Consider the following 20,882-nt stretch of genomic DNA (forward strand, 5'->3'; position numbering starts at 1 on the left):
TGAGCCTCTCTAGCCCGAAACAGAACTGTAGTTACGTAATCTCAACACTGTACAGACGCACGCTCGCTGGCAACTTTGTGAGCGATTTCTCATCAATTCCTCATGAGATCCAATACAAAGCGCTCTCTCAAATATCCGTCCTTTCACCGAGACGAGAATGCTCACTTAGCGGTATGATGTTGGACGTGAGAGAGAGAGAGAAAGGCTCTGAAGGGCTTGAGGTCTGGGCTCAGCTTCCGCCACACCATCCAAGCAAACCGTTTTCACTTGGTCCGTAAATTATTCTCGATCCAACGCTTGCATTGGCTTTGATTAGATTTGCCGTGGTGAGAAATGAAAGGCAGGGCCACATGCTTGTGCGTGCCGTTGCATCCGCATCTGATGCAAAAGCGACGTCCCCGCGGAATAAGGATTAAGGCATTAAAACTCACATTGAGCCTCATGTGCTTTGCGCCCGCCCTGCGCTGTCAGTCAGTCAGTCAGTCAGTCGCACTTCAGCTGCTGTCAACATGAGCGTCTCGGGGATCCATCAAGGAACACTGAGAATGTACGGTGAGTCCAAAGATTTGTTTTGTACATTTTTTAGGCTTTGTGACTATTTTGACAGCTTCACAGTTTCTGGATGATTTTATGTTTTGGATACATCCGGTTATTTAAAATGTAAAAAAAAATAGATTCCTTATATCAATTCAACAAAATGAGTAGCTTGGCGCACAAATACAACGTGCACTTAAAAGTCACAGTCATGTCTTTGCACGACAACGAACAAGTTTAAATCAGACTGCAGTTTTTGTGTTTGAACCAGCCACTTGTTTTTTGTAATTTCATTAAGCGCAATATGTTTATTGCTGTCTGCGCGGTGCTCATCCAGATGCGAGGGTGTGATTTTGATCGAGGCACACGCTTATTTTTCGGCTCTGATTGGTGCAGCGCGTTGATCCGCCAAACATCTGACTGCCTCTAATCTGTTGACAGCGTGTTCATGCTGTAATCCAGCAACTCCTCATGATTCCATCATCTGCACCAGCGTTTCCCAAGATTTGGCCGAGGCACTTATTTTATATTATTATTTTTTTGTACTACACATCACCAAATAATAATGTCTGAAATAGTATGTAACTTAAATAATGATCATCACCAAAAAAATTATCGATTGCTTGTAGAAAAAAAAATTGAATTGTTCTGTTCAATTTTTAAAGTGCGTGTAAAAAGTAACTGAGATCAGAATGTTTTCCCCTCTCTTGTCAAGGTGGATTTCTTTTCAAACAATGGAAGAAGCGGTTCTTGCTCCTGACAGCTGAAGGCAGCCTCCTCGTGTGTCACCATGCTTCAGCTCCACCTGACCAGCTGGTCCTCTTGCAAAGCAGCTGCGAGGCCATCGTGGAAGGCAGGGAGATCCTCGACCTGCCAAAACTGCCCGCCGGAGGGAGCCGAGATTGTTGCTTCGCCCTCATATTGACCCACGATAAATACCTGCTCCTACTGACCGACACTCCTGCTGACTGCAGGTCTGACTTAAAAAACATCATTTTGGAAAGCTGCATTGAGCATTTACAAGAGTGTTATCGCTGGTCGAAATATTTCATCTTAATATTGTGTGAATTCTAAGATTAAAGATGAGATATCTGCCCATGGTTGCTGTGAACGTGATCACCTATACCAATTGCAGCCACTAGGGGACGTAGTTTCGTTGTACAGTTACTGGAACATACTGTAGATGGATGGATTTATATTATTACCGGGTAATATAAATCCATTGTTGTATCTGCTATGATCAACCATCTTTATAGTCTTCAACTTTTTGATTAATAAAAAAAAGTGTTTAAATTGGTTACACAATCGCCATGGCCTCCGTTTGAAAAGTAACAAGATAATAGTACGAGTTTTTCTCCTTTGCAGTCAGTGGCTGAATGTGCTGAAAAAGGTGAAAGAGGTGAGTCAAAGCTTTACAATAACAGAAGAATCATACTCTTCACACATGATGAGAAGTAAGAACAGAGGGCTTGATCAGCCAAAGGAGAAATGAGAACAATGGGCACCACAGTCATAGCAACAGTGATAGCAGTACAGATTTTATTATTCTAAATTTCCAGTACTAGATTGTTTGTGTTGATGTACTTTTACCATGTCCTTAAATTTAAACATTGTATTTTGTATTTTTTTTCTCGCAGAGCGTCTCGTCACCTCTCGGTCTTTGCAAGCGACATCAGGTGCCGCCGCTCTGCATCGCTCTAAAAGACCTCGTCCCCGACCAGATCCAGGACAAAGATCCACCGACTTTGCCGATCAGCAATGGGGAGGCTCCTTCTCCGGGGCCTCAGACCAGCTCTCCGAAGGATAAAGGTCAGCTTGACCTCGACGAAGTCACCTGAATTTTTGGTAGCTGATTGACAGTTAAGAGTAGAGTGGGCGGAGTTAACACGCAATTTTTGACCTAATTTGCTGGAGCAAAATAATTACCAGAACCGAACCTTGGGTAACAATAACTCAATCTGCTCAAAATTCACCGCTATCCGGTGAGTGGGTTAGCAAAACCCAGGATTTTTTTTCTTCTCCACAAGGACTTTAAAGTACATGCCTATGTATCTCTTGACACTTGTGTCAAACAGGCAGGAGCTCTCCACGTACAAAGTATTACAAAGGAGGGGGCCACTCAGCGGGCTGCCTGCGTCACGGCAACATCAACAACGCTCAGGCAGTGAGGGCCGTGTACCTGCTGATGGGAGGAGCTGCCGCCTCCTCCGCTATGGGTTACTTAGGCGCATGCTCACCCTCCGGCCTGGAAGCCAAAGCAGCTGACCTTCCTCTCAACACAGACTTCTCCGATATCGGGGGACCGGCGGTGGTGTACCACACAGATAGCCCCGCCATAACCTCGCCCCACTTCAACAGCTTTGACTTTGAAATGGCAGACGCCGACTTCAATGCTTTTGATTGTGGCGGTTTTACTTTTTGATGGGGCTGCTGCTTGCTGTTGGATGATACTGGGCGAAGGTCATGACAGGTCCTGACAGGCCCCGTCCTGAATTTTTTTTTCCGCAATTGTAATTTGTACAGTAGTTACAAATGAATGCAGCAGTTAGAAATCCTGTATATCAGAGTCAAAGTATCCTTTTGATGCAGGAAGTGGAGAATTTGTGGGCATTTTGAGCATTTCAACCATCAATATGAATATCAAGAATATTGACTCCAAGGGTTTGCCATTCTCCTGTCAGCATGACAGCTAGTACAAACAATGGACTTCGTGCATAACCGTGTGTTATTTAATATCATCAGCACTGTCAGTGTTTGTGAATACGTACTTGTATTAGAATTAGTTGGAACTGTCATTTTCTTCCAACTCTTGGTGATTCCATGCCCATGGATTTCTGAATTGTCCCAAAACCTTGTCATCATCTCCTATCTGTCCAAATGTGTACTCACAACATTTGTACATCAAGTTAAACGACAAATTGTATGTATCCGTGCAATTTTTAAATGGAATAAAACCTATTAAAGGAAATGCTGCTTGTCTAGTGCAGTACAGACGAGTAATTAGTAAGTACCCAAGCAGAAAAAGTAGTCACGCAACACAAGAAAGCATGCTGTTCAGTCCGCCAACTTTCTTCCCAACTGTAATGTGATTATTTGATATTCATGGCCTTGAAGGGGTGTGTCTGTGTGTGTAAATATTTACTGTAATAAGTTATTGCTTTTTTAGGGATAGAACATACACTTAGGTACACACATTTTGAATGGAAATGGAACACCGCACCGTTGCAAACTGAAAAACGGGCCGAAGTTTTTACGCTCCACATTGTGTCCATCTCACTGTCCACCATGTCAGCAAGCTCACAAATTGAGTTTGACCAACATACATTTCAGAATCATGCCAATGAAAACAAAATATGTGGCAAATGTCAGACTTCCCTGGGGTGACAAGGCGTTGTATCGGAGCCACTTTATATGGTAATCTGCTTGATTATTACAAATATTCGGCTCCAATGCTCTGTCAACAAACGAAGAGCCTCGGGGAGGAGGGTAACTATCATGCTTATGTCACCACTCTTTGCTCGCGGCGCCAATGCGCCGTGAGCAAAGCACTCGTTCGTCCGGCCGATGTTGCCGAGTAGGGCCCGCCCCTTCCCTCTTCTCCACTCGGGCTCTGAATTTAAACGCACACCCACCGCGCCTGACTGCGCCAGGAATGGATAACGGCTGCTTCCAAACATGGCTCTGCGACACTATACTCTCGACTTCAGCCTCTCGACTGCAGGTAAGGGTGTCCCCGGCCACCGTACTCTGGTGGCGGTGGGCTGCACGCTAAGCTAGCCGGCTAGCTTACAGCGCACGTTAACCTGCTACGATCGATGTCACTGCCCTTCAAAATGTTATAGCTATGTTTGAATTCAAACGCCGTCGATAGAATGCACGTGGAACTGATGTTTAGGTTGCAAATTCTCAGCATTGGATGGGAATACGCGGCAGATGACTTAAAAAGTCACATTTTCAATGGATACGTAATTTTTGGGGGGTCAGTTTTTTGTAAACGGTATCCATGGAGTAGTTTGTCATTCTGTCATTGGTGGTGACGGCAGCGCCGTCTTGCGGTCACGTGAAACATAGCGCAGTGGCACCGGAAGTGAGTGAAATCTCAGAGACGTGCGTTCATCTAAAATATGGGGGGAACAACGATGTGTTTTTTTTTAGATTTGACGTAAATGGTAGTTTCATTTATAATAAAACTATTTTCACCATATCACGGTTATCTTAATATATGACCTTTATTCGTTTGGAGTAACCCCAGCATGATAAATAGCCTATGTCCTTCTTCATTGCTAAAATAAATAAATAGGAAAAATCAGAGACCAGGATTGATTTGTCGTGTTCTCATGCTGATCAGCAGAAAAAGCAAGCCAAAATAGCCAAGCTTCGAACTCCCGAACCTTCAGCTACTGGCTCTACCAACTGAGCCACAGCAGAATCGGAATTTTGCCAGGATCTGGTACAGTAATAGCTGGTGAGCTGCTCGACTCTTTCTGGTGTCACCAGCTTCCCAGCAGCACACCAACAGCTTGTTGGACTTGCTTGGTGGCTGTGGCTCTGTTGGTTGGGCGGTTAGCGCAGTGACTGAGGGGAAGAGTGTCTGGATCTTGGTGGATTCTATCTGTTGACTCGAGGCAACAGACCTGATCAAAGCAAACACGTGGCGTCTGCATTTATCCAAGTGTCAACAGATCATCACAGTGAGAATTACTGACAAAGTGATTCACACGTTTAAAAAAACAAGAGACAAACAAATAAAAAATAACAACACACTCCTTTGAGAGCCAATTAATACTTTTTATGGTGTTGGGGAGACTTTCACACTGTGTAAAACTACACCGAATTATTCTGAGAGTTCTAACAGTCGTGGCACTTGTGTGCAGCATTCACCGCGGGCTAGGGCGTAGGGACATGACAGCCACACAGCTCCGGTGTGCAATATTTGCCTCTGCTTGCTATGCAACTAAACAGGACAGACCGGTGCCTTTGCCCCCCTTGTTTGAACGTAAAATAGGCTTCAACGAGGTCACATGGATTTTTCCCTTTCAATGAAAAGCCCCGGCTTGTTTTTTTCTGCTAAGGGGCAGTAAGAGACGACAAGCAACTAAACACGTGGCAAAAACACATCCTTGAAGTTTCCCCCCCATCCCCCAATGTCGCGACAACACCCAGAAACTATCTTGAAGAACATAAAACCACAAGTATGAAGCCAGACTAACAATGTGTGGTGGTAGTGGAAACGCAATACTAAAATGCCTGCAACGAATTTGGAAATTAGAAGACGTCCGATGAAGTGAACATAATCGTAAAAGCTGAGAGGGGAGCATATGTTAGAGAGTGGCTGCAGCCTCTTTCTTTTCTGACATCAATTATAATTGTGACTTTTTATTCTTGACTGTGCCTGACGATTCTACAATTGCCAAATGATGCATAGGAGAGAGACAAAGTTCATATTTTTTCAACTCTGCACTCTTGTTTCTCGTTCCCAGTTGACTCTGCATCAACAGTCCCGGTCCTCCTGTCCATATTCCACGAACAGGAAATGACAGAGACCGTGCATGACACGGACGGGCGCGGATACCTCGCCACCTTTGTTGGAAAGAACGGCAGGTCAATACTTAGGGTTTTTTTTTTCTTAACGTTTTCTCCAAGTTGAATCACCGTGTTGACCTTTGTGGGTGCGCAGCATCCATTTAGCACAGCAAATGTCATTTTATTGATTGATGTCCATTCGTTTTTTTTTTTTTCACCTCTTTACTCCCCAGGCTGGTTATTTTGCGGCTGCACGCCCACGGGTTGCTCACGATTGACCTGCAGTGTTATGAAGGCGATAACATTGCTCAACTCGACAATGTAGGTGCCTCGAACAGCATACACATACGAAAATATGATTGGCTCCAATTCTGTATGCTAGCATAACACGCTAGAAAGTCAACGCGTATTTGTTCAAATGCAATCAAGAATGTACAATAATGCTGCAGTTTAGTTGAGAAAGAAAATAACCGTGAGGGAGAACAAATTAAAATGAAGAGCAACCCCCCAACATTTGGAGAGGTTTTGCAAGAAAGCCTGATCAGGCCTCATGAAGTTTTGCTGCGCTGATGAGACTGTCCATGAACTTTTAAAAACTGTTGAAAACCTCAGAGGAACTCTTAAAAAGCTCTATCCTATTTATATTTCTTCAGCTTTTAAATACATTGGAAAAGAAACTAAAGGTTCTCCTCGAGGGCAAGATAACGCGCGTCAAAAGGTAAGCCTCTCGACTCCGATTTGCTGCATCATCTCGAGGCCCCGCCCCGAGAGTTGCAGACTCATTCCTGGTCTCCACGAACAGGTTGCCGCCTCTCATCCGAGGAGCCAAAGTGGACCGGTACTGGCCCACCACCGACGGAAGGCTGACCGAGTACGACATAGATCGCGTCTTGTACGACGAAGACTCGGCATACCAAAACATCAAAATATTGCACTCGCAGCAGTTTGGCAACATGCTGATCCTCAATGGAGATGTCAGTAAGTGTGTCTCGTCAAGTCCGCCGAGACGACGGAATGCCGCGTCCATGCCGCGTTTTGATCACGACGGAATCCGTGCAGACCTGGCGGACAGCGACTTGCCCTACACGGAAGCCATCATGGGCGGCGGGAAGGAGGACTACGCCGGCAAGGAAGTGCTGATTTTGGGAGGGGGCGACGGAGGCATCCTGGCTCAGGCCGTCAAACAAAAGCCAAAGATGATCACCATGGTGGAGATATCCTGAACTGCTCTGCTCATTGAGCTCCTTCTGAGGAAAACCACTCGGTTGTATCGTCCGTAGCCTTGTTCCTTGACCACCTCGAATACATTGATCAAAAGGTGATCGACGGGTGCAAAAAGTACATGCGGAAGACGTGCGGCAATGTGCTGGACAACCTGAAGGGGGACTGTTACCAAGTGAGTACTCCCCCGCCGCAAAAAACATTTTGTATCGGAAAACTCTTTCAACATGTCGCTTTGTTCCAAATGGTGACCGAGGACGCCGCCGCCGCCCTTTTGCTTTGTGATGGCAGGTTCTAGTGGAGGATTGCGTGCCCGTGCTTAAGAAGTACGTGCAGGAGGGGCGAACGTTTGACTACATTATTAACGATCTCACCGCAGTGCCGATCTCCACAGAACCAGAAGAAGGTTTGCCACTTTTAAATCCGGCCTGAAAAATGCCCGTTTGTTCCCGACATGAAAATTTATTGTTGCAGACTCGACATGGGAGTTCCTCCGTCTCATTTTGGATCTATCGATAAAAATCCTCCATCCCAAGGGGAAATACTTCACCCAGGTGAGCATCGCTTTGTTCGTATTTTTATTTCTTTTTTGGTTCGTGTTGGTTTTCATTTTGCAAGGTCCGCTTGGAATTACTTTTCATCATTATTATGGCAACATATTTGATCTTTTTGGGGGGCTAAACATGCCCCAAAAGGTACCAATTTTTGTAAACGCAAGCACAGCAGAGCAGACTTTTCATTTTTAGGTGAATTCCAGGGTCACGTATATTAAATTAGAAAAATCCTGCCACAAGTCAACACACAAAGATCCATTATTTGTAGTCAAGAATTATTGTGCACCAATCAGGTAAAATTGGAGATCTGGCCATGAAAAAAGGTGATGCCGCTTGAATCCTTTTTCCGATGACGTTTTGCTTCGATAAATAAGAGCGATAAAGTGTTAGATTTGGATTTTCTGCTTCATCCATTCGGCATCTTTAATGATTCGTAAAACGACGGCCAAATCCGCTGTTCAAAAGAAAGCTTGTCTCTGTAATTAGTGCTTTCCATCTTGGCGCAGCCGAGATAGGGGAAAAAAAGCGTAAACCGAGGTCAGTTTGCTGTGCTCGGGGGGCACTCCATTTTCAAAATGTTGTCCTTTTGCCAATAAGAGTTCTTCAAGTGGATAGAAGCTCCTAGCGACTATTAATAGCCTATGTATGTACAAATACCATTCAGAATAAATACATAGTTGAGTTCCGCCACCTTGCTATTGCTATGCTAGCACCGGTAGCCCAGTGGTTAGCACGTCAGCTTCACAGTGCAGAGGTTCCGGGTTCGATTCCAGCACTGGCCTCCCTGTGTGGAGTTTGCATGTTCTCCCCGGGCCTGTGTGGGTTTTCTCCGGGTGCTCCGGTTTCCTCCCACATTCCAAAAACATGCGTGGCAGGCTGATTGAACGCTCTAAATTGTCCCTAGGTGTGAGTGTGAGCGCGAATGGTTGTTCGTTTCTGTGTGCCCTGTGATTGGCTGGCAACCGATTCAGGGTGTCCTCCGCCTACTGCCCGAAGACGGCTGGGATAGGCTCCAGCACCCCCCGCGACCCTAGTGAGGATCAACTGACTTGGAAGATGAATGAATGAATGAATTTAAAATTCTCACATGTAATAAATGAGAGTGCGGTAATTGCTCATCCTCTGTCTCTGTGCGTGCGACCAGGGCAACAGTGCAAATCTGACGGAGGCTTTGAGTCAGTATGAGGAGCAGCTGGGAAGACTCTCCTGTCCTGTGGACTTCTCCAAAAAAGTGGTTTGCGTGCCCTCCTACATGGAACTGTATCCTTCCGCAACGAGACGCAAAAAGTGGTGATGAGACAACACAAGCATCTTTGGGTCGTTATCCTGTGAATCAAAGCGCAACGGGAAGACAGAAAATCTGCCAGTCATTGACACCGCCCGAAAATGTTTAAATAATAATAGAATCCGTGCAGCTGGTCAGGCGGCCGCGTCGCGGTCACCCCCCTCCCCCCCCCTTCCAATTCATCCTCCCCCTTATACATGTTATGTCTTGTGACTTGTAACTGTCATATGCTTATTCATGTGCTGGGGTCTTTTTTTATCCCGGACTTAAATTATCCTCGGAAGAGGACAGTTCGAGCGTGTTTTTTTTTTTCCCCTCTCCCTACCCAGCGTTTTTCCTTTCTGAATTCTGATTGTAATTCCCCCATTGCGGGACAAATAAAGGATATCTTATATATTCTTATAATACTTTACCGTTAAGGTAACAGTTAGCGATTGGGTAACTTGAATGTAAATGTGTGACAAATCCGAAAAGTTCATCTTCCTTAAGTGTGCACGTCAGCTGGGTTTTCTACACCGTGTGGAAGAAGTGACTTTTTTCTCTCTCTCTCTAGCTAGTGGAACGTGAACAGACTTTCTTCTCTGCTGTATCACTCGCTGGGTGTAGTCAGAGGGAGCTCGAAAACGCTTACCGTAAAAGAGATACTATTTCGCAACACCCGTGATGAAGGCATGTCATTGTATCAGAGTACCCAAACACTCCACTGGTCTGCTCACTCTTCACACATCTGTCGGGGCATTTTTCCCCCGCTTACCTTTCTCTCTCTCCACACGTCTTTTTTTACCTTTTTTAATTGTTTTTAAGTATTGTTCGCTGCAAGCCAACAAGTCCAGTTTTGAATGTATGTGTGTGCATTTTTTTAAACCTCCCTTGGGAGGCCCATGAATCAGCATTTACTCTTCTGAATGCTCTTTCGAGGTTTGAACGACAGTATGAGCTGATATGCTAATAATGTTGCTGATAGTTGCTCGTTTGTTGTTTTGCCCCCTTATAGGGTGAAGATATCAGCAACAAAATTGCTTTTAAGCTTTTTTTTTTTTTGGTTACATTGGCTGTCATTTAGATTTTTTTTTTAATTCAGGTTGATTTCTTGGCATGATGCCAAATGATGATTCCAATGTCCAGAGGGGGAAAGAAAGATTCCACCACCTTAATTCCATCTTTGTGCTATTTTATGCCATACTGAGTGTTTGTTCTTTTGGTTCCTTCAGATATAATAAAGCGTGTAACACTGACATCAAGCAGCCACAACATTATGACTACTCACTGTATATTGGGATCCAGTGCAAGACTTCTTCGGGGGGGAAAAAAATCTGAGTAATTAATTTGTGACATGAAGGTAGGTGCTCAAAGACGAAAGCAGAAAATGAGGCATCAGGATTATGCTGCACGCCCTATAATAAAAAAAACTGTATTGGATCTGATAAGATCAGTGGTTCTTCACCTTGTTAGAGGTTTTTAGCCGAAAAAAAAGACCAGGTATTGTTAGGCGCTTTTGGCCGAAAAAAAACCCGACCATGTAAAGAGTAAGGCGTTTCTTCCTAATAAAAACCGACTATGTATAGTAAGGCGTTTTTACATACATGGTCGTTTTTTCATCCAAAAACGCCTTACTATACATGGTCGTTTTTTTTCGGCCAAAAACGGCTTACTATACATGATCGGTTTTTGCGGCCAAAAACGCCTTGCTATACATGGTCGTTTTTTCAGCCAAAAACGCCTTACTATACATGGTCGTTTTTTTCGGCAAAAAACGCCTTACTATACATGGTCGTTTTTTTCGGCCAAAAACGCCTTACTATACATGGTCGTTTTTTTTCGGCCAAAAACGCCTTACTATACATGGTCGTTTTTTTCAGCCAAAAACGCCTTACTATACATGGTCGTTTTTTTCGGCAAAAAAACGCCTTACTATACATGGTCGTTTTTTTCGGCCAAAAACGCCTTACTATACATGGTCGTTTTTTTCGGCAAAAAAACGCCTTACTATACATGGTCGTTTTTTTCGGCCAAAAACGCCTTACTATACATGGTCGTTTTTTTTTCGGCCAAAAACGCCTTACTATACATGGTCGTTTTTTTCAGCCAAAAACGCCTTATTATACATGGTCGGTTTTTTCGGCCAAAAACGCCTTACTATACATGGTCGTTTTTTTCGGCCAAAAACGCCTTACTATACATGGTCGTTTTTTTCGGCCAAAAACGCCTTACTATACATGGTCGTTTTTTTTCGGCCAAAAACGCCTTACTATACATGGTCGGTTTTTTTAGGCCAAAAACGCCTTACTATACATGGTCGTTTTTTTCGGCCAAATACGCCTTACTATACATGGTCGTTTTTTTTCGGCCAAAAACGCCTTACTATACATGGTCGGTTTTTTTAGGCCAAAAACGCCTTACTATACATGGTCGTTTTTTTCGGCCAAAAACGCCTTACTATACATGGTCGTTTTTTCGGCCAAAAACGCCTTACTATACATGGTCGTTTTTTTCGGCCAAAAACGCCTTACTATACATGGTCGTTTTTTTCTGCCAAAAACGCCTTACTATACATGGTCGGTTTTTTAAGCCAAAAACGCCTTACTGTCCATGGTCATTTTTTGGGGGCTTAAAACACCTTACTGAAACACTAATTACCAAAGCTGAATGATAAAATAGTCATTACTGGATTCGCTTGGTTAAAACTGTCTTAAGTGGAGGGGAAAAATGGCAATAATACACAGAATCCAAAAAGGGCCTTTATAAAGCTAATGCAAAGAAAAGAACAATGGGAAATGTCATGAATTAGTCAGCTTGAGACATTTTTAAAAATCCTCTTCAACAAATATCATTTATTCAGGAATGAACAAAATAGAATGTGTGAGAAGGTTAAAGTGCTCGCTCCAAATCTTGATGCCTAAAGTGCTTTGGCGGTGAATACTTTTGGGGAACGAATCTTCACGGATGAATGCATGCGTTTGTGTCACAAACACTGAAAGAACAAAGTGAGCATTTCAGCTTTTAAGGATCCTGACAAGTGCAAATATTTAAAAAACGGTCTTTTAAAAAACTGCCAATATTGCTTTTTAAGTATTATACGAATATGTGCGTGGGGGCATTTGATGGCTTCTCTGCTCCCTGTCGTCGAGAACGACCTCCGCGCTGGGTTCTTCGTCAGCGGTGATGATTCTGTCTTCCAATGGGTTTCCTGAAGCAAAACATCCCTGTCATTAAAAAAACAAAAATAACAGGAAAGCCACAGAAGAGAAGATGAACTTCTATTTCTAGCTGACCTATGCCGTGAGTCTGCTCCAAGTTGTGACGGAGGAAAGCCGATGAGTTGTTGGATGGCGGTCCGCTCACTGAGGCTCTCTTCACCATCTGCGTTGCCGTGCGACTCCATTCTGTAGAAAGCGGGACAAATTCCGGTGAGCTTAGCTATTATACGTGTCTCATCTCATAGCCAACTTTAAATTCTTTGACTTTACAGCAAGCAGGTATGAAGTGAACAACTTTTGGGAAAACTCAAAATGTTACCCAAGTTCTCAGCTGGCCTCATTTTTCCAAAACAGAGGTATGCCCGCCAGTGCCTCCTCACCACGTCCTTCACCGCACAATGGAACACAAATATGAAGAAACCTGCAAACGAGGATGCATCTGAGTGTGGACGCACGCGAGCGGCACGAGTTTTCCCCGCTAAGCTGTTACGACAAAACAGTGGTGGCCTTGAGCTACGAGTGAGCCAACATCTACAGAGAAACTCCTCTACAATGAAATCATGTTTGCAGCAAATCTTTCACAACAGGGTTTTTTTCACTGTGACAAATTTGATCTCAGATGTAAACACACACACACAAACGTATGTGTACACGCACACGTAAACGTATTTAAGATATCCTTTATCTGTCCCGCAATGGGGAAATTTACAGTCAGAGTTTAGAAAGGAAAACACTGGGTAGGGAGAGGGAAAAAAAAACCACGCTTGAACTATCCTCTTCTGAGTATAATTTAAGTCCAGGATAAAAAAAGCATCCAGCATCAGAGCTCTTCTTGTCTTGGCTACTTGACATCCAAAGGTCCGTTTTGTAGCCAATTTAGCAATGCAACTTTCTTGCCGTGTCTGAAACCAACAATAACAAATACTTCCTGGACGACTGCGCATGTGTAAACCAGTGTGATGGTTACTTTTGCTGTTAGACTTGGTTGTAGTGATTCTCTCAGTGAGGCAAGAGCAGAGAAAAAGATTTCGTATAACGCAACAGGGTTTTTTTTTTCAATGTATGGGGGGCAGGAGAGTAGGAATGGTGTTAATGCATGAAGATTTTTTCACACTAGGGGGTATTTTCGACCATGTAGGTTTTGTTGTAGAGGAGTTTCACTGTACCGGGAAAGGTGATGAGTGATTTGAATTGTGGGTTTCAAGCGTTAAATGACACCGGTCAACACATTTTCCAAATGTGCACAGTCTTTGTTTTGCGAGTGAAGCTCCCGCATCTCACCTTGCAAGGAGTTACAGATGGCGAAGAGGTACATGAAGGGCAGGTTGACGGGCCCCCAAGCGAAAAAAGCGCAGCCCCAGGTGAGGCCCAGCAGGATGGTCACGCCCACCACGCTACGCACGTCCTGGCCGGCGGAGCGGTGCTTCGAGTTGTGCGGGTTCTGCCGCTTGATCTTCTGCAGCTGGACCAGCACCACTACCAACACGATCAAGTTGAACAGGAAGACGACGCAGAAGTAGGCCACCACCGCCACGTAGAAGGCAATGTCGTTTTTTAGCCAGCAGCTGTCGGAGACGGGAACGGATTTCTTGGACGAAATGCGATGTCGATTGTATGAGGGGATATTTGAGACGGCGGGTAAAGGACTCACAAGTCATCACTTGTGCCGTCGGAAAACCTCCCGTATGACACCAGTCCGTAGTTGTCCTTGTCGACGGCGATGACGATGATGACCACGATGACGGGCGCCCCCCAGCCTGCCAGCGAGAACCAGACGATGTAGCGCGGGACGTGCATGTTGAACACCTTGACGAGGGCCAGGTACATGTGCACGCCCTCCAGGCCCATCCAGGTGAAGGCGGCCAGCAGGAAGTAGTGCAGGAACCAAGCGGTGGAGATGCAGAGGCCCACGGCGTCCGGGTACAAAGCCAGCCAAGCGTCCACCAGGAAGACCAAGTTGAGGAGCAGCAGAGCCACGCACAGCTGGATCAGGATTTTGGAAGGAATGTCCTTGCGCAGTTTGCTGCAACGGTTTCACACAAAAGCGGTCCATTCGTCAGCTGTTCGACTTGAGCGCGACCGACGAATCGGAGGATGGAAAAATTCTAATGCTATTTTGGGATGGCTCGCGGCCCGCTGAGGCAAATCAGTCATCCGGCCAGTCTGAGAAACGCTCCCAAAAAAAGAAAATCTGACCACCACAAACACTTCTGAAAGCTGTACTGTTGAGAATATCAGGTTCAAATATCAGGGTTGAGGTTTTAACGGCAGGTCACCTGACTTTGCCCACCGCCGGTACGTTGCGGCACTCACTACTCACCCAAACGCCAAGTATGTGAGGAGCGTCAATGCCAGGAAAACGGCAGAGATCCCGCAGCCGATATATGTGATGAAGGTCAAAATGGTGGCGTTCACTCGACTGGTTAGAGGCTCCCTGGCGAGGTCCTGGATGAGGAGGCAACGTTATACGTGTAGTTGGAAAAAGTGCAACGAAAATTATTTGGACCACGATAATTAAAAAGAGAAAAAAAAATGAGTTCATTCCTGGTTTAAAACCAACTTTGGTGACTTATTCCAAATATGTTCATTGCCATCACACGTTTAATGAACACCGGTACCAGATATCAATATGAGGCAGCTCAGAAAACGACAAAGATACTGCGAACTTAATAACTTTATGATAGACTCAATCATGGGTCAAAGTCAAAACGCAAGCTTACCAGCAGGATGGAGAAACTCGTGAGATGGTCGCAGCCACAAACTGTCACCTCGTCTGTGCTGTTGTGGACATAACAGCCGTTTGTGTTCCAGCCGCCGGATCGCTCTGCCAGCGGGAAAAAAGCGACCGCGCATTCATTGGTTATAGTCGCATTCGTCCGAATGGATGTTTTGAAGGAAAACTCTCACCATTTAACGCAAAGTCCCAGAAGACGCATGTCGCCACGTAATTAGCCTGGAGTTTAGCGAAGGCAAAAACAGAAGTTGTTCATCACAGATTTGCAACCAAAAAAAATGTCTTTAAAAGATAAACACTGACGGGAATGGGCTCCACATTCTTGAGGGTAATCACAACTGGCTCCCGAAGTCCCGTGACTGTCAAGTTGGCCAAACTCGCTCCCAGAATCCCGCTGTTGAGTCGACGTTTTCCTAAAGATGCGTCCTACGTGGACAGAGGACACACAGCACTTTCCGGAAAATTCCAGTGCATTGCGATGTATGGTACTTGTTGAGTGAGTGAGACCTGAAATGCTGAGCTTTTCTGGTAAAAGTTGAAGTGGACTCTGGAGGCCATCTGCTGCTCCTCCGAGGTGAGGTTTTGTGTGAGGGAGGCGGGCAGCGTGATGGAGCCCTGAGGGATGGAGGAGTTGTTCCTCACGTTCCTTGGAAACCTGGGATCGGCTCGGACCTTAATGATAAGAAATTAGTCTCACGATGGAGAAATTGCCAATTCACAGCAGCAAAGTCAGGAAAGGAAGAAGTAGAAGAACAAAATATAGGAGCTGCTGTAAAGGCGGCCACTCTCGCGGCGCCATCTTGAAGTCAAAATAACACAACACATAAAACACAGACAATCGTGCAATCTGAACCAGTTTCCTAAATAAACGCATACGAGGACTTAACATTGAAATTTTCCATTTTGTAAAATAGGATTGATCTGCACAGCATTTGTTTTCTGGTATAAAACGTCAAGTCAGAGGTGTCGGGATTATTCAAGTCCCGTGACTGCAAATCGTGCTACAATCACTGTTGATTAGCATTTGAACTAATATGACTAAAATAAAATCTAGCCCTCTAAATATTTACTTGAAAAAGACTAAGAATGTATTCAGTGAAAAAAAATCAAATACCGAGTCTGTCGTTTTAGTTGCTCTGACGTTTTTACGGAGAGCTTTTTTTTTTTTTTTGCGCCAACAGTATTTCATTGGCTCAACATTTATTGCAAGTCGTTCTTTTACCGTCACGTATTGGAACTTTGGCGGTCTAATCACATGTCCCTTAGCTCTTCCTAAAGCTGCAGTGCCATACCTCTGCGTTGCTGGGGTCGGAGATGGAGAAAATCACTTGTTGGAAATGACTCGCATCCACCGCTTTGACGGACAGAGCCAAAGATGGCGACGAGAGAGTTTCCGTTTCAGCTTCAAGGACCAATTTGAGGCCCACCGTATCAACCATGCTTATAATTCTGATGAAGAAACAAGGAGAATGTTTCATTCATTATTTGGGGAAGCAAAATATTGGCACAACATGACGACACGACAGACTACTTTTTTTCCGCCCCTAAGCGGTACCCATGATGAAATGCCCCCTGCTGGACACGATACGCAACTACCCAAACAAGCTTCTGTACAAAAATGAGATAACTGACATCAAACAATGACACAAAAAAATAAATCATGGCATAAAACACGAACGAGACCTGCTGTAGGAGCTCGCCAGTGTCTCTTCGGAGGCGTCCAACAGATTGCTGACGATGTGGACGGTGGTGTTCGCCAGTGCCAGGCTGATCTCGGGGCCCGCCAACAGGTCCTCCAACTGAGACACCAGCTGATCCACCTGGCTGGAGTTAAGTCTGGACACATTGGCGGACAGCTCGAGGAGAGCGTTGGCTTGGCTCTCCGTGTCATTAGGTGAGACGGTGGAGACGTGAGGGGATGATGTCGTATTACCGGAGGCCGTGTTTGGTTGTGCGGTCGTCACATTTGGGGTCACTGTGGAAGACGCAGTTGGATGACACCTGCTCCTTTTAGCTGCACCGCCACATTTTTACCTTGAACTTATAATCAGGAATATGTCGGCGCTCACCTGTAGCGCACGGAGGTGCGGCAAACGCAGAGTCTTCACTGTCAAATGAAATTGCCATTCATTGATGATTCACGTCTCCGACGCAAAAGTGTTCTTATAAATGACGAGGAGAGTGAAAAGGGAAAATCCACAGTGAATTGAAATGAACTGCTTTACCATTTTGAATTGCTTGCATTTGGTGTATAAACGCAGCTTTTTTCATCCAGGTGATCACTGCTGCAGGTATCGTTTAGAGGACCTGTTAATAGGAACATAGAAAAGTTACGTTTAAAAAAAAAAAAAAAAAGCACAACAACAACAAAAAATATATATTTTGGAGCACGCACTCAAGAGATTGGTTCTTTTGGGCACTGCGCGGATGTCAGAGGAAGTTGGATTGGCTGTGCAGATTGTTTGGAGGATGCAACACGGCGACACCTTCTGCCTCAGCGTCAGAACCGCCGAGCAGTTGGTCTTTCTGATCAAGAAGAAGAGTTTCTGTACTTTTATACTCACTGTGGACACTTCATTAGAAACGGCACGACTTTTATCAGTAGAAGGGCAAGGATTTGAAATACCGCTCTTGTTTTGCACTGAAACTAGACTTTCACTCTGGTGTATATTTTTTGGAGGGGGTTGGGGGGGGGGGGGGGGGTTACACAGAACATTTTTTTTTCAAAGTTTTCAAAAAAATGATGAATGTTACACGCAGTTGAATCAAACCGATACCTTATTTCCGTCTTCTTTGCACAGGAAACTTCAACTCCCTGTGATAAGACATGAATGCAAATTAACACGATCGGGCCAAATAACGACAGTACTTGTGAGAGCGAGACTACAAACCTGAAATAAGCCACCCGAGTTCCTGGAAAAGAATAAAAATATGATCACCAAAACCGTGAAAGACAAATGCCAGTGAACTAAAAAAAAAAAAGTAAGAAAAAAATTATGACGTACCTCAGCAGGTTTTTTTGAATGAAATGTGTATTGTTTGAGTTGGGGGGTTTTTCTGCCCTCTTGGTTCTGATAGTCCTTGTTGTGTTGCTACCAGCATCACTGGTAGTTGCTCCAGTTGTGTCAGACGGTGTTGTAGCTGCAGCCGGGGTTGTCTCTGCAGTCGGATTGTTTTGTAGCGTAGTTGTGGCTACTGTTGTATCCTTTTCCAAAATGCTTGTGGCTGCGCTGGTGGTGTTGCTTTGTAACGTGTTACTAAAAGTGGCTGCGGTTGTGATGGTGCCATGAGTCTCGTTTGTCGTCGTTGACGGCGTCCCCGCTGAAGAGTTTGCAGATGTAGTTTGAAACGGCGGTGGTAAAGCTGTGGTTTCCGTGTGGGACAAAACACAGCTTCCCAGATTGTTTTGCAACACATCCTGGAGCTGAGAAGTGGAACAGAACAGTTTTTTTGGGAGGGGGGGCTTTGTTGTTTTTGTCACAATACATCATTTTAAACATACCCAGGATGCAATTTCCGATTCATTCTTCGCAGGGCCCGTCACTTTGATAGCGATTTCTACTAAGTAGTGTTCTGCAGTGAGAGAAGGCAATGAAATGAAAACGGAGCAGCAATTTATAACTGTATCAAAGGTTTTTTGCTTCTAGCCTTTCAATCGACTACAATTTGCATTATCTTATTTCGTGTTTTTGTCTGCTGCTGATTCATGTGGTATTTACTAAAATTAATTAATCAGACATTGCTTATCAATTACTCAGTGCGAGTAGGGTTTTTTTTTTCTCCTCCTGAATACTCCCCGAAATAACGACTCTCATTTCGAGGACGACGTACTTTTACCTCAGTCACACTAACTTACTTGAGTACAATTTGTGTCTATTCTATTGAGTTTTAAACAGGACAGCGATTTTAAATTGGCAAAAATTGGTGCCAGCTTCTTTCATCTTAGGCAGCTGGTTAAAGTAAAACCTCTCATTTCTCATGAGGTCGTAGTAGCATTTTGTAAGGCGTTATTTGGAACTATCAGATGCCACACGCACAACATTATTACCCGGCACCTGCCGGCGTCATCTATCAACACCTGAGTACAGGTTATACCACTGATGCCCAACGCGAGTGTGCAAGCTTACCCGAAGTCACGTGAGGCGGCGTCGTGGAGGGTTCAGTCCAGGAAGGGAGACCTGCATGACGCGGAAACAGATACCGTACTTAGCATTGATCACTTGGGAATGACTCAACGATGTCACTGAAATTGAGACTTCACTTTCGGATGTTCCACTTGTCTGCATTTCAATTGTCATGGTGCAAATGGACTTTGGCTGGATAAAACATTGACGTCAACATCAAAACAGCTGTCAAGATGAGACACATCTTCAATCTACATTCACAATAAAGTATAAGAAGAAAATGACCCCCCCCACCTCTGTACATGGGTTGACTTATATTGTTTAGAATTTATTAGATCCCTAAAATCAAAAGAGCACTTTGGATTGATCAAAAATACTCCAAATGCGTGAGGTCATTTCTTCCCTCACTTCGTTAGACTCTCCGTGTTTGCAAAGAATCTGCGGCGTGGTGGACTTTTGGGTTGTCATTGTACAATGCACGCAGACAGTATTCTGACTGGAACAACGGGTTTCCTAAAGAAATAGAATGGAATGCTTGAATGCGTGTACAACATGACAAGTGATTTATGGCGTCCATCCGGGACTTAAAAATAGACCACAATGCAACATTTGCCATCAATCACCAGAAGCATTTATTTATCAATGCGGCTGTAAAAAAACATTTATATTATTTTTGACTGACTAAACTTGCTGCTCATTTGACTTTTTTTGTTAGTTTGTTTTTTTTAAAATAATTTTGTGTTGTGACTTTACCTGTGAATAGTAGGAGCAGGTGGATGACCTTTGGTATCTGTGAACTTGGCTTTTTCACTCTGGAACATCACAAATAGATCAATGTACAAAAAAAACATCCATGACATGCATCCTCATTTGCATTAACTGACAACAGTGTATAAAAGGAATCCTCGTGAACACATATGGGGCGTGACCAATGGTTTGGGAAGGAAAAAACGGAAATTGACCAAATTTGGACATGGGTCTCCACCTGACAATCACAATGTGCTGTACAACAACAGAGAATAGGGTGAGTAATGAAGACAACTTAATCACACCTGCGGGGTGGTTCTAATGGTTGTAACCCTTTGTGAAATATGTCATTTGGCTGTGTTATTTCTTTTCGTCATGATCATTCTCTTGTTTTAGTTCATTAAACTAAATCACCATATTTGCACCGATATTGTCCTATCATTTAAACACCGGAGCTTCCTTCATATTACCTCATATCAACACCAACTCTAACTATAAAAGATCCGCACAGAATGAATTACTTCAGAAAATAAACATCAACTCGGTGCCTGCGCTTTATTCTGACAATCGGCGACCCAATACCTAAAATAAAACCTGCACTTTCTAAAGTTGGTGAAGAAATGTTTATCTGGATACCCGAAATTAAAGCACGACATAGATTATAAAAAAACAAACTCATGGTGGGAATTAAGCGTGCGGCTTCAAGAAAGAAAACTCGTGTTACCTGATGACGGTTAAATCTGCGTTTGTCCTAGAAGATCCTGTGGAAAATGTCATGATGCCATGCACATTTTACAAAGATATACAAAGCTCCCGTCGGGTTATATTCAAAGCTGTGAAAGAAAAATCCGAGTCACTTGATTGATGACGTCCATGGTGATTATTCTTGTTAGCAGGTTTACGTCAAGTTTGTCACACCGGCGGCTTCTGCGACTCGCCCACTCAGTCGTCGGCATGAAAAGA

General features: G+C 44.3%; 3 protein-coding genes across 3 annotated transcripts; 2 read left to right on the forward strand and 1 right to left on the reverse strand.

Annotated features, from left to right (window-relative positions):
- The first annotated feature begins 8 nt into the window (after positions 1-8).
- On the forward strand, positions 9-3,500 carry LOC127588177 (uncharacterized). Its single transcript, XM_052046789.1, has 5 exons — positions 9-552; positions 1,250-1,508; positions 1,900-1,933; positions 2,172-2,343; positions 2,610-3,500. The coding sequence occupies exons 1-5, from the start codon at positions 510-512 to the stop codon at positions 2,954-2,956; spliced, it is 855 nt and encodes a 284-aa protein (XP_051902749.1). The 5' UTR covers positions 9-509; the 3' UTR covers positions 2,957-3,500.
- Positions 3,501-4,070: 570 nt separating this feature from the next.
- On the forward strand, positions 4,071-10,368 carry sms (spermine synthase). The gene is made up of 11 exons (XM_052046777.1): positions 4,071-4,255; positions 6,015-6,135; positions 6,291-6,378; positions 6,711-6,775; positions 6,860-7,035; positions 7,117-7,271; positions 7,364-7,453; positions 7,570-7,684; positions 7,753-7,832; positions 8,977-9,092; positions 9,619-10,368. Exons 1-11 carry the CDS (start codon positions 4,210-4,212, stop codon positions 9,647-9,649), a joined length of 1,083 nt encoding a protein of 360 aa, XP_051902737.1. The 5' UTR covers positions 4,071-4,209; the 3' UTR covers positions 9,650-10,368.
- A 1,550-nt stretch (positions 10,369-11,918) lies between these two features.
- LOC127588159 (adhesion G-protein coupled receptor G2) lies at positions 11,919-20,822 on the reverse strand (the record flags this gene model as incomplete). The annotated part of the gene is made up of 23 exons (XM_052046757.1): positions 11,919-12,304; positions 12,390-12,500; positions 12,634-12,735; positions 13,596-13,879; positions 13,966-14,337; positions 14,635-14,759; positions 15,035-15,138; positions 15,222-15,267; positions 15,352-15,474; positions 15,556-15,720; positions 16,341-16,497; positions 16,732-17,023; positions 17,118-17,155; positions 17,274-17,355; positions 17,444-17,574; positions 17,826-17,863; positions 17,940-17,961; positions 18,054-18,472; positions 18,551-18,621; positions 19,176-19,226; positions 19,926-19,984; positions 20,644-20,680; positions 20,777-20,822. Coding segments are annotated over 23 exons (2,997 nt in total), but the record flags the coding sequence as incomplete, so codon positions are not given.
- Positions 20,823-20,882: the final 60 nt, after the last annotated feature.

The sequence above is a fragment of the Hippocampus zosterae genome, chromosome 16 (genome assembly GCF_025434085.1).
Source record: "Hippocampus zosterae strain Florida chromosome 16, ASM2543408v3, whole genome shotgun sequence".
Taxonomy (NCBI): domain Eukaryota; kingdom Metazoa; phylum Chordata; class Actinopteri; order Syngnathiformes; family Syngnathidae; genus Hippocampus; species Hippocampus zosterae.

Excerpts from the sequence above, each read along its gene's own strand:
- LOC127588177 (XM_052046789.1), top strand. The coding sequence starts at position 510 with ATGAGCGTCTCGGGGATCCATCAAGGAACACTGAGAATGTACG. Across the intron at positions 553-1,249 it reads AGGAACACTGAGAATGTACG|GTGGATTTCTTTTCAAACAA; the intron begins GTGAGTCCAAAG and ends TCTCTTGTCAAG. Across the intron at positions 2,344-2,609 it reads CAGCTCTCCGAAGGATAAAG|GCAGGAGCTCTCCACGTACA; the intron begins GTCAGCTTGACC and ends TGTGTCAAACAG.
- sms (XM_052046777.1), top strand. The coding sequence starts at position 4,210 with ATGGCTCTGCGACACTATACTCTCGACTTCAGCCTCTCGACTGCAG. Across the intron at positions 4,256-6,014 it reads CTTCAGCCTCTCGACTGCAG|TTGACTCTGCATCAACAGTC; the intron begins GTAAGGGTGTCC and ends TCTCGTTCCCAG. Across the intron at positions 6,136-6,290 it reads TTTGTTGGAAAGAACGGCAG|GCTGGTTATTTTGCGGCTGC; the intron begins GTCAATACTTAG and ends TTTACTCCCCAG.